Source organism: Channa argus, chromosome 1, assembly GCF_033026475.1.
Source record: "Channa argus isolate prfri chromosome 1, Channa argus male v1.0, whole genome shotgun sequence".
NCBI classification, from domain to species: Eukaryota; Metazoa; Chordata; class Actinopteri; order Anabantiformes; family Channidae; genus Channa; species Channa argus.
In genome coordinates this window covers 33499588-33511677 of record NC_090197.1, presented here as the reverse complement: position 1 = coordinate 33511677, position 12090 = coordinate 33499588, and the positions used below count along the sequence as shown (strand labels likewise).

Genomic DNA, 12090 nt, shown 5'->3' with positions numbered 1-12090 from the left:
ATTCTTTAGATTTTGCTGATAGTGACTAAGTTCACAACATAAACACACAATGTTCTTTCCCTTCCAAACATCATGAGATTTACGGCGTAGTGTTACAGTGACTTTCTAGTTTCGTCAGGCACTGTTTCTCAGACATATGTATGTAAAGATGTTTTAGTTAATAAACATTTTTCACACTTTCCACCCTATTAGTAAAAATAATGTTTTTGTATATTATTACAGGGGACCTTGCCTCTCATTTTGGCTGCACAGTGGGCCTGAAAGACTCAGTCACAGCAGTTGTATTTGTTGCATTGGGAACCTCTGTACCAGGTAAGGGTGTGTGTGTGTTTGTTTGTGTGTGTGTGTGTGTGCTCCCTCACACACACTGCATGTTCATACACAAGTAGGTGTGCTGAGATTCTGATGCACTAATGCAGCTGTTAAAACAATCTTAAATATCCTGCTATGGAACTTTCTGCCAGCTTTCTTGCTCCACATTTAGCATTTAGCATCGTAAGGGCTTTAGCTGAGCTCTTCAATTTAGGAATGGATCTGTGGTCATTAATGAACTCCTTCTGGGACTATGCCATGAAACAACTAACAATTATGAAAATAATATACATTTTACTTGTCGGCATGCTGATTTTTAACATGACCGTCCCAGTAAATGGGAAATAGTAAATGGTCTGAACTTAAATATTACACTGCTTCTTATTCATCCATTCACACTCACAATCACACACACACTCAGACAACGATGGCCATCACTCACCAGGAGTCTTGGGGTTCAGTGTCTTGCTCAAGGACACTTCGACTTGTTCGATCAACCAACGGATTCAAAACAACAACTGTAGGATTGGTGGATGACCGTTCAACCTTCCTGCACCCCAGTCGCCTCAGTAGTTACCAGTTTCTTCGCTGCATTTTTTATACACATGAGCCAGTTAGGTAAAGCAATGCAGTCTGCAGACAGCAGCATAAATCATCCAGTAAATGTGAAGAACGGCCGACTGCTGCAGCAGCCAGCTTAATATGTTTTAACCTTGGCCCGACTCTCTTGCTTCTTCACACAGACATGCAGCATTGGGTTGAGTGTGAGATCTATAAGACATATAAACAACTGTGCAGTTGTAATGACTTCGACTCACTTACATGCCTGCAACATATTAAAACTTTTCATGGACTTTCACATACATCCAGTAACCTTTACTGTAACCACCATGTGTTCTGAGCATACAGCAGTTTGTCATGTCAAACTCCGGTTCTGTGATTTAGGAAGCTCAGGCCACATACGCCTGCACACTTACAAGCATGCAGTACAGACAGTGAAATATTTGCACTGATAAATAGAAATACATGGACATTCACACAGTGAAATGTGTAGAGCTGCAGAATGGAAAAAAAAGCACTTCAGCCTTCCGAAGCCTGCAGATCCTTAGTAACACACACACACAAACAAACACAGAAAAAAAAGGTTGTCTGGCTATTACAGTTAATAAAAGCCATCCTCTGCTGTGGCTCCATGATGATTAACCTCATTTATCACAGTTAGCCAGGCTAATACACACACACACACACACACACACACACACACACACACACACACACACACCTACACAGAGCTAGCAAGAAATCAACAGCAAGTGTTAAAATAAAAATCTAAACTTAGGAAAGTTGTTATGGAGAATGAGATTCAAGTAAAATGTCTCAACCTGATTAGTTGACAGCTCCAAAGTATATTTACATGCTGTGTGTTTTTCAATGTTGGCCTCAAAAAGTCAATAAATACATGTATGTTCAGGACCAAATTTCCCTTAAATTTCCATTTAGCATTCATGGTCCCCAGGGAATAAACCCGATTATTTCAGTAAGCCCTGATTTGCCAATGTCATTACCACAAAGGAGAATTTGCACATACAAAAAGATTGCCAGATTGGCGAGGGCAAATCAGTGCTCCATGGTGAGTCCTGCTAATTTAACAGAAGAGGGGAAAAGGGGGAAAGAACAGAGAGGAAGGTGAGGTGTGGTGAAGGGAGGTAGAGAGGAAGAATGATATATAAAGGGGGGGAGGGAGAGAGAGAATGATTGACAGGGAGGCAGAAGAAAAGGGCAGACACCTCTCCAGGGAAACATACTCTCACAGAAGGAGCTGCAGAGTGAAACCTATTTCACACAAGCACAAATACACACACACACGGCGCTACCGAACATGCAAGCACCCACGCACTCACCCACTTAATCAGCCATACAGCCACATAGAGACCAATTGGTGAACGCACACACACGCTTATGCCAGCTGGTGGAGGCACGGTATCCGAATGGACGCAGGTGGCATCCTGCACACACAGACACAGTCTGCATGCGTGCACACTGTGAAACCGAGAGAAACACGCATGCAGGCACACAGAGACACATAATTAGAGCCTCTACACACACAGAGTTAAGCCCAGCAGTTCTGTCCATGACGTTTTAAGTTGTATAGGGAGATTTATCTATCCTTGTACCATTGTCTCTTCCACAACCACCCTCCGCAGCCCTCACCCACTCTCCCCTCCTCGGTCCTTTCCAATTCCCCCCATCATCCTCCAATCTACCGCCAGTTTAACTGCCATTTCCAGAAAGCCCGTCCTCCTCTTTTTCTGCAATTCGTCATTGCTTGCTTGATTTCTTTCAGTTTGTATCTCCTCTAGCTGTATCTGGCTGATAAAAGCAAGAGGCCATGAATCACTAACAGAGAGAATATGGCCAGAACATTAGTGAGAGAACAGAGTGCCAACTGACCATTTGAGCGCATTGTTCAAATTTGGCAGCACTACGCCTTTCACTACTCTGCTGCTCCTTTTAATATAGTGAGAAAGAAAGTCCTTTGGTGCTATCGTAGCTTGGCAAACATGGCAGCATAACAATGATTAGTTTTCAGGCCAAGATTTGTTTGCCCCTGAAAACTGAAAGGCAGCCTTGTAAGTTATTGATCATGGACCAAATATGAGCCTGCAATGGCTGCCAGCAACGGAAAACTGTAACAGGATTAAATATTGTAATTTCTAATTTAGGGTTGCCTTTTTAAATGTGGAAAACAGGATTTGCATCATGTTCTGTTTTAATTATAAGTGTTCTATGCTGCATCTGTGTCAGTGTGTTCTCGTGTAACTTGCAAATGACTGCATGTTGAGGTCAGGAGTTCAAAAACTGAACGTCTTCTTTTACACGGAATAGGACATTTTATAATAGTCAAGGCTGTATAATCTTTTTTTCTACCTCGTTATTTCCTTTGTAGCTTTTAATTTCTTGATCAACACAGTTGCTGAACAGTTTTATAAGAGCCCCTGAAGCTTGGTTTGATGGCAGCAGAAGGGACAAGGCCAAGTCCTCACCAGTGTCTTGATTTTTATTCCTCTTGTGTCAGGACAAATTTATAACCGTGGTTTGATTGTGGCTTAAAAACAAAATGTTTTTATTATAATTATTTTTATTTTCACCTAAATGCATTTTTGCACATTTCGATTGTCTCCATTGAATACTCCAGTCAAAGAGGATGTTTCTGACTTTCCTTCTGAGAGCATGATGTATCTGGATAAAACACACACACACACACAAACACACACACAGGTGTGCAAAAACTTTCACCATGAAAAATAAAAACAGTTAGAAATCAGGGGTCTCCCACTGAGCACCCACTCATGTATTTGCAGTGACTGCATTCACAAATCTGCTTTGTGTCCCTCCTCTTCTCACTCCACGCAGATACCTTTGCCAGTAAAGTAGCTGCGATCCAGGATCAGTATGCAGATGCGTCCATTGGTAATGTGACAGGCTCCAATGCAGTCAATGTTTTCCTGGGTATCGGGGTGAGTACTGGCTCATCAAGTGAGTGATTGACTGTTTCATAGCATGTGTAAATGTAGAAAAATTACTATTGTGCAGACACATTACTTCACAGGTGCTATGCTGCATTATAGTGGCACTTTTTATGTTTGAGTGAAAAGTAACTTCCCCTGTAAGAAAGTCCACGCTTTTGGTTGTTTTACGCGCTGTTGTACACAACGACTCCATCTCATGTTGTTCAATGTGATTCCGATGATTCTCCACAGGTGGCGTGGTCCATCGCTGCCATCTACCACAACAGCAGGGGGGAGGAATTCAAGGTGGACCCTGGCACGCTGGCATTCTCCGTCACTCTCTTCACAATCTTTGCCTTCATCTGCATCGCCACGCTGATGTACCGACGGCGGCCAGAGATTGGTGGAGAACTGGGGGGGCCCCGGACTGCGAAGGTCCTGACCACCATGCTGTTCGTCAGCCTGTGGCTCCTCTACATCCTCTTCTCTTCACTGGAGGCTTACTGCCACATCCAGGGGTTCTAAGATGAAAGGAGATAAGGAAGGGAAGGGTGGGACGAAGGAGAGCATGGAGGAAGAAACTAATTGGAGGTGGATGAATGAATAAATTTGAAATTTAAGCTCTCTTCTTGATATATCACTCCCCCCTTTACGCAATATGTTGAATGACAGCTGACTGGTTGGATGTGGAGATGAAGGAATGTAGAACGCATTAAAGCATCTAAAAACTGAACTGAAGTAGGTACGCGTGCATTAAAGGACAACAGCAACGGGAGAGTCATGGGAGCTAGAGAAATAGCTCAGAAGATGAAGAATTTGTGAAAAGGGATATAAACATACATTTTTTCTCTCAATCTATAAACCTAAACCAATCAAAGTTGTCTTAAACCCAACCCTGTTTGAAAATACATAAAACTTATCCCTAAAGTTGAAATGGAGGTAAACACACAGAAAGTGTCGATGCTGGTTCAGTTATACAGAAATTGAAATGAGTTTTAACAAAATGAGGAGGGATATTTTAAAAGAGAATGATGCGCCTATGGGCTTCAACAACAACAATGCCATTGGTCCCTTTTCAGCTGGAGCATTGCTACTACATGCGTCCAGCTACTGTACAGGCACCAGTGAGACAGAAAAAGACAGAATAACTGCATCAGTTCGTACATGCATGACAAGAAGATAATGGAAAACACAATCAAAAGGAACCGGATACATTGCCACAACTGTTTAATGACAACAAACTGCGAGTGCTAGTGTGTGAGTGTGTGTTTCTGTGCTTGTGTGTTGTTGGAAGATGGTCAAATACTGTGAGACCAAAAAAAAAAAAAAAAAAACACCTCGATTTGCTGTTGCTGCGTAAGACAGGATATGCTTTCGTATTCAAGGTCTTTTTGACTCTCACTCTCCCAGCCTGTAGAAATGCTGAGTAAGATTATTTTGCGGGTGGGCAAGTTCGATGAAGGAAACTGTTATGAAGTTAGAGATGTAAATACAAAGAGCTGAATGAACGGTACAGCTCCACTGATTTCCTTCTGAATGTCTTGGTTACACCATGCGCTTCTGAACACGCCCTCTTTCTGTTGCTTTATACTGTAGATGTAAATGATTTAAGGTCTATTATGAATCAAGAAGGGGTTAGTGTGCTTTTACCTTTAATAAGGCCACGTCTGAGATGACAGAATGGCCACTCTACCGTTTAAAACTGTTAGAGAAACTATTATCGTTGCATCAGTTTCTAGGTTGATTTTATGTTTGTTCCTGTTTTTTTTAACTCACTGTACAATTCTGTTTCCTGGTTTTCCACAAATGAGATTGACGCCATCTTGTCTAAATAATAACAACAGACTTAGCAAACGTAGGTACTGCTTTTTGTGACGCCTTATAGACTATGTTTTGCTTCATTGCCTCTGTCATTGTTTATCTCACTTTAATGCCACTATCCCACTGGTTCACTCAACCACGGTCATCATCCCTGCGTCTTAAACACCTCCCCTTGGCTGGTCAGTGGACCAATCAAAATCCTTAAGGGCTTTGTAAGAAACAACCACTAATCCCTAACCCTGACCTTTCATTTATTAATTCTTTATGTAGATTGGTCTTTAGGGAGGTACTAAACAGGGACTTGTAATCTTTAACTGTATACATCTGCTGTTCACTTGTTAGGACCTTCACCAGGCTTAAAAAACACTACAGCAAATAAATGTTACATTCAGTGCAGACATTGCCAAACCAAATTTCCACTTGTGACACAATGATCTACAGAGCTTGTCAGACAAGGCTACAAACCTTTCTTAGTAGAAATATTTCCCAATTGATTACAAAGCCTTGTTTCAAATTAATCCATCCATGCTTTGTTCTTTCCCAGGCTGCCTTCACCCATTATTATGTTTAAATAAACGAGCCTTCAGGCATTTGGATGATGAAGGCCCTAACCCGAAGGAAGCAATAATCAGACTTTGTATTACTTCTTACTTTTTGGCATCAGCCTTGGAAACCTGCTGTTTAACAACACTTTAACAACAGTTTTCCATCTTAGCTTGGGAGCGTGAGGTGGCTTAGGAGAAATTAAGCAATGTAGATTTGCAGGTTTAAAACTGTTTTATAAAAGTAACCATGTTGTATCTTAGCGATGAGGAAGTATTTTGAAATCCTATGCATGTGGCCACATGTTGGAGAACACCCATTCCGAGAAACCCATTCCAAGAAACCTCTATCACAAAGTGAGCGTTTTCAAACCTGTGATTTGTTTACTCTGACCCAAAGAAGTAGGCCCGTTTTTAAACTTCATTTAATTCTGTCCATAATGCATCACTAAAAGTCACGCGAGCATAGTCTTCCCTCCTAATTGGTTCAAGGAACAAGAAGGTGAAAGATCCAGTTTGACTGAACTGGGCCAAACAAGGCAGATTTGGTCACCCTTAGGTCTTCCTCTGGGTTAGATCAATTCTGGATGAATAGTTCTAGATAATCAAGTCAAGTTCATAGCTCATATCCATAGCGTGCAACATTAAAAGATCAAAGGGAGCATATGATATATATGGAGTATATGGAGTATTAACAATAGTAGGGATGGAGATAGAGGACTAGAATAGCCAAAGGATCCTGATACCAGAAAGCCTGGTAAAGGTTAAATTGCCTAAACCAATTATCTCCTTTATGATACAGGCAAGAATGGGTTCTTCAGATTACACCTTATTATTTAACTGGGCAGAGGTCTCGGTGGATCTGTGTCCACCTACAAAACAAAGTTGTCACCCATTAAAAACCCATTGTCAAGTACTAGGATAGCTTCTAAAAATGTACTAACGCCTGCTTTCAGAAGCATCGATGCTGTACACACTATAATAGAAAACCTTCCATTGAGCAGTCAAATGCTTCAGAAAAACTGACACTGACATTATCTGACACTAAATGCCTCACAATCCCCCTTCATGGTTCAGTCGGAGATAGACAGACTGAAATTATCCCTGTGTTGTTGCCCAAAGTAAACACATAGATGTGTCCAGCAAGCATGTTCTGAAATATGTGTAATGTAAATCTGTCTCTATTGTCAGAGAGGTTTAAACTTCAGACTGTTAACCATTTTACTCTTTAAGCTGTGTCATGTGGCACTATACTGTATGCACCTGATTTGGCCTGAATTTTCCTGCTGATGTTGCTTTGGTTTTTACATGTATAATACAGTAAGTAGTACTTTGAAATCCATCTGTAAAGTTAAGTAGTCTGGGCTAGATGGAATCCATTTCAAACTTGGCAACAGTCTTGTCCCAGGCAGCTTTCAATCCCTGTGAGAGAGTAGAGCTGGGCAGAAACCTCGATTGGAGGAGTTTGGCTAATCAGGGGAACAGCATGTGGAGAGTAACCATTTAAACGTTTTAGAATTTTATTTTATTTTTTTAAAGATGATACACTTGTATTTTGAGCATCAACCATAAGGACATTTGGCCAAATTCTGATAACTGCCCTTTTGCTGCAGACCATTCTGGCAGCCAAACTTTTTGGAAGTAACTTTGTACAAACTCTAAAATGAAATCATTCTTTGACATCTATGAATGAGATGCTACATTTCTCGTATTTGCCAGGCTCTGCACAATGCGAGGCTCTCCCTCAGAGCAGCTGTTCTCATATAAAGGCCTTGGAGTGGCAGTTTACCCCTGTTTTGCCAAAGGGAAATCTTTCTATTAGAAACATAATATTTAATGTCCAATCCAAGGGTTTTATAACCAATTAATCTTTCTTAAAACGCCAAACATTACTCATACTTCATAACCACTCTGCAGATAGACAAACAACGCTTTGATGTTGTTTTAAATCTGAACAAATTCCTTTTCTATTTAAATTTGTATGCTCTTGTCTGTTCATCAGCATGGAATTGAAGGCTTATACAGTGTAAAAAGTTATGAGCTTATGCAAAAAAAAAAAAACAAACAAAAAAAAAGTTGAGTAAGTTCAGCAGGGTACTGCTAAATCCTGTTGGATTTACTTAAAATGTTCCTGCTTCCTAATTTGAGCTTGTGAAGAAATGAAAAGCTTGCAGTAACGTAGTTGCTTGCATCAGATTAGAAAGCTGCGCATATTTTCCAGAAGCTAACATTTTTTATTTATGGGAAGCAACCTTTTTTGCTACACGTGATGCTTTATTGCATTGCATTTCTCTGTGTTTCTACCTTGACTTCAAAGCCAGTCTGCTGTGAAGCCACTGGCAGATTAATGGGGAAGCCTTACTGGGTTTGAGCAAAGGTGGGAAGTTGCTGTGAGCGGTGACCACAGAGGTTGCGCACTTTGCCTTCCACAGTTGTAAGCACCCAGTCAAGCAGCTTCTTTCTCGTCTTAAGCAGTTTGTCCAGGCAAAGAATCACAAATGCATTTGAGCTTTGCTTTTAAGATTGGACGGGTCCAAGGTTAGCCAGGCCATCGCTGTACATACAACACTAAGAGCAAGCAAGGGGTAGAAAAACAAGCTGTAGATTACTGTAGTTTTTGTTTTTTTATTCTTCTCGTGGTGAGGTTTTACAAGGCGGGCAGGGTTTTAAATGAAGAAAAAGCATTGCACTGTTTTTTTCTTTTAATTTATTTTCTATTTTTTAGCTTCTGTGAAACAGCTCCTATGTTGTTTCATTATAAAATTGCTTCTGATGTAAACAACAACAAGAGATTTTTTGACTATACATGATAATAATGTTGTACCTGATGTAAAAAAAAAAAAAAAACGGTGTTGAGTCAGTTGTGAACCATTAGCAATGTTGCTTCTAATGTAAAAATTGATGATGCGTTTTCGTTGCCTCGTCCAATAAACTGAGGAATAATTAAATGCAACACCAAACAAGGAAGGACAAGCATCCTGAGCAACGTCACTCTGAGACGTGATGTACTATTGGGGGGGACAAGCTATTAACGGAGCTATTCCCTACCCTCAAAGCAACATTACGCGAGCAAAAGGATGGTGGTAAACAAGAGGATGGAGGAGAAGGAAGACGAGGAGTAAGAAGATTAAAAACACGTGAAAAACAAAAAACATGAAGTTACAGCCATACATTGATTTCTGGGTCAGTGAGACAAAAATGGACTTCTCCGACCCAGCATGTGTATTGTTATGGTGTCTATCTGTCCCTCTGTGTCTCTCTCCCTCTCTGTCTTTCTTTCTCTGTCTGTCTGTTGCATAAGTAACTAAAACAGGCAGTAGTCCTTTAGTTCTGTCCTTTCTTCCCAAATCCCCCTTCCCCCCGTCTCCCTTTGCCATGTTTTCCATATTTTGGAATGTCAATGTGCTACTTGTCGACACTGTGCATGAATGAAAACACGTCTGTATATAGTTATAGAGAATCGTATCCCATTCCCCTGGTGTTGACATAAAAACGGTTTGAATGTTGTACAGATTCAGGTTTTCTGTTCATTTTGTTCAGTTACACTTGTTTAAACGTGTGTTGAGCTAACAAGTATGTTTTTAATTTAAACAAAGACATCTTTTTTTTTCTTTAATTAGTTTTGTTTTTTCTTTTCGGGAGTAATTTGCACATTGCCGATAAAACTAATTATAATGAATTGCTTTCTTTGTTAAAAAGGCAATATCTGCTGTTATTGAATGAGAGATGAGAAAAGAAGTTCTATATCTTAAATAATGTATACGGGAGATGCATGGGTTATTTGTACAAAAAAAGACTGCTTGCTACTTCTAGAACTGTTGCTGTGTTCTCTGACAGATGGTGAGGAATACTGTATGTACATCTAAAGGTTATTTTGTCATTAAAGAAATACTATTGTGTATATGCTGTACAGTGTTGTAAGTGAGGTGGACTATACGGCCATCGCACTAACCATAGAGAATTAATTCTACATATTTATTTAAAGGAGAGAAAAACACTCATTACACTCAAAAATGACATATATTGCCTTTTTTTTTTTTTGGAGATGTTCTAGTTTGCTTGAAGCTTGTTTCTCTATCTCTGCCTCGTTATGTCTTATCATTTCATGTTCTCTGGTGGGTTTACTTTATTCTTCATCTCTCCCATCGTTTATTTTTCCATTGTAGTCATTTCACGCAGGCTTTTATCTTTGGTCTTCTACTGTTTGGTTCTGACTGTCTCTCGAAGGCACGTCTGGCTGCTTATCCCGCTGACTCAGCAGTAGACTATCTCCATTCTGCTTTTATTCACCTGTTTTCTACTGGTCCATCTGTGGTTACATACAATATACTTTGCCTGCCTGTGTCCTCAAAGATCCTGTGCTTGTACTTGAGTCACCGTGTGTCCGATTCAAGCCCGTCTGTGACCGTTGCTCTTGGTTACTGAATCTGTCTCTCCCTGATACCTCCTTTTCCATCTTCACACTATTATTTCCCTCCATCCATCCTTTCTTTCATGCTCTGTCCGACTCTTCGCTCACATGGGCTGTAATTGGGAAGTTTGTTTTCATCTTTTTTTTTAATGGAACAATAACCACAACTTATTAATGAAAACTAATATTTTTTTCTTTGTTGTTTGTTCACCGCTGTCCTCTGTGTGTGTGTGTGTCTTTTATTTTTCTTTTGGGTTTCATTTTGGGATTGATTTTTGTTGAACACCAACTGATAGAGGGAAACTTGTTGTATGTGTGTTGCCACTAACTGTGACTGCTCTCCATGATACATGGTACTTCAAATAAAACCAATAAAATAAAGTTTGGGATACCCTGTTTCAGAGAACCTGCGAGTCCACTGCCTTTCTAATGTGTGTGTGTGTGTGTGTGGGTTTCAGCCAATCCACCATAATGAAAGGATTTATTCTAAAAGCTTAATTATTATGTAAATTTCCATTAGTTTCCATTGTTCCTTGGCGAACACCTCGCTCTCTCCTCGGCCTCACTTACTATCACCCATTTTCTTTCATATGTTCAGATTGTCGATGATGAACATGACATTTGTCTGAATGGCTGACATCTCATTAGCTGTCATCTGCATTGTTCTGTCATTGTGTCAGAGTTGCAAAGTGATGGCTGCATCACAGCTGATTAATTCTGTTTGGTTTATGTCGTCCTATGAAAAAATAATGAAAACGCATTGTGGTTTGCTGCTGCTTTACCCTTTTAGCAAATTCACCAATCTTTCTCTGTCCGAAAAAATACAGAAGAGGTACATTATTGATTTGTATTAAAAGAAAAGCTTGTTTTAGCCAACCAAAAGATAAGGTATGTTTGACTAATAAGCTAGTATTAGTTTACTTTCTGGTATTGTAGCATGTTTCTAATTTTCAGCAAATACACTGCTTTACTTTTAAGCAGCTCATTTTGTGTTATATAGATCATATTTGTTATGTTACAGGAGGAAGGATTTACTCATCCTAAAAAAATACAATTTCACTATGTTTTTCTTTGCACTAGTAAAGTGGAGTTGTTGGGACAATATACACTCACTGGCCACTTTATTTGGTACACCAGTACAATCTAATACACCAGATGAATTCTTTTTTAACAAATATTTTTACGTTGAAACTGTCTGAAAGGGCTTTATTATTGAGTTTGAAGTGAGTGTTGGAGTTGTACTGGAGTGCATTATAGGAAGGGGGTTCTAATGTTTTAGGCACCTTATTTATTTTACATATATGTTAAGTCAGAGGTGTAAGTAATTAAATGAACAACAGTTCTCTTTGTGTCTCACTATTGTACATGTTTGTTCATTGTCCAGTCCCTCCAAGAGTTTGCTCTGTCGCAATCACAAAATTTAATTCAACCAATCCCCTGTTAATTCTAGGCAGCCTTGCAATTTAAAATATCACAAAACATCACAGAAAAATCA

At 39.8% G+C, this 12090-nt stretch overlaps 1 protein-coding gene across 6 annotated transcripts in view; it reads left to right on the top strand.

Moving 5' to 3' along the window:
- The window catches only part of slc8a1b (solute carrier family 8 member 1b), a 118837-nt gene extending 107836 nt beyond the window's left edge, over positions 1-11001 (top strand). For all 6 annotated transcript variants that reach the window (XM_067514148.1, XM_067514139.1, XM_067514156.1 and 3 more), the window contains 3 exons: positions 223-312; positions 3727-3830; positions 4074-11001. In XM_067514148.1, the coding sequence (XP_067370249.1) occupies positions 223-312; positions 3727-3830; positions 4074-4346 (467 nt within the window). In that variant the 3' untranslated portion in view covers positions 4347-11001. The remainder of the gene's footprint in view (positions 1-222; positions 313-3726; positions 3831-4073) is intronic.
- The last annotated feature ends 1089 nt before the right edge of the window (positions 11002-12090 follow it).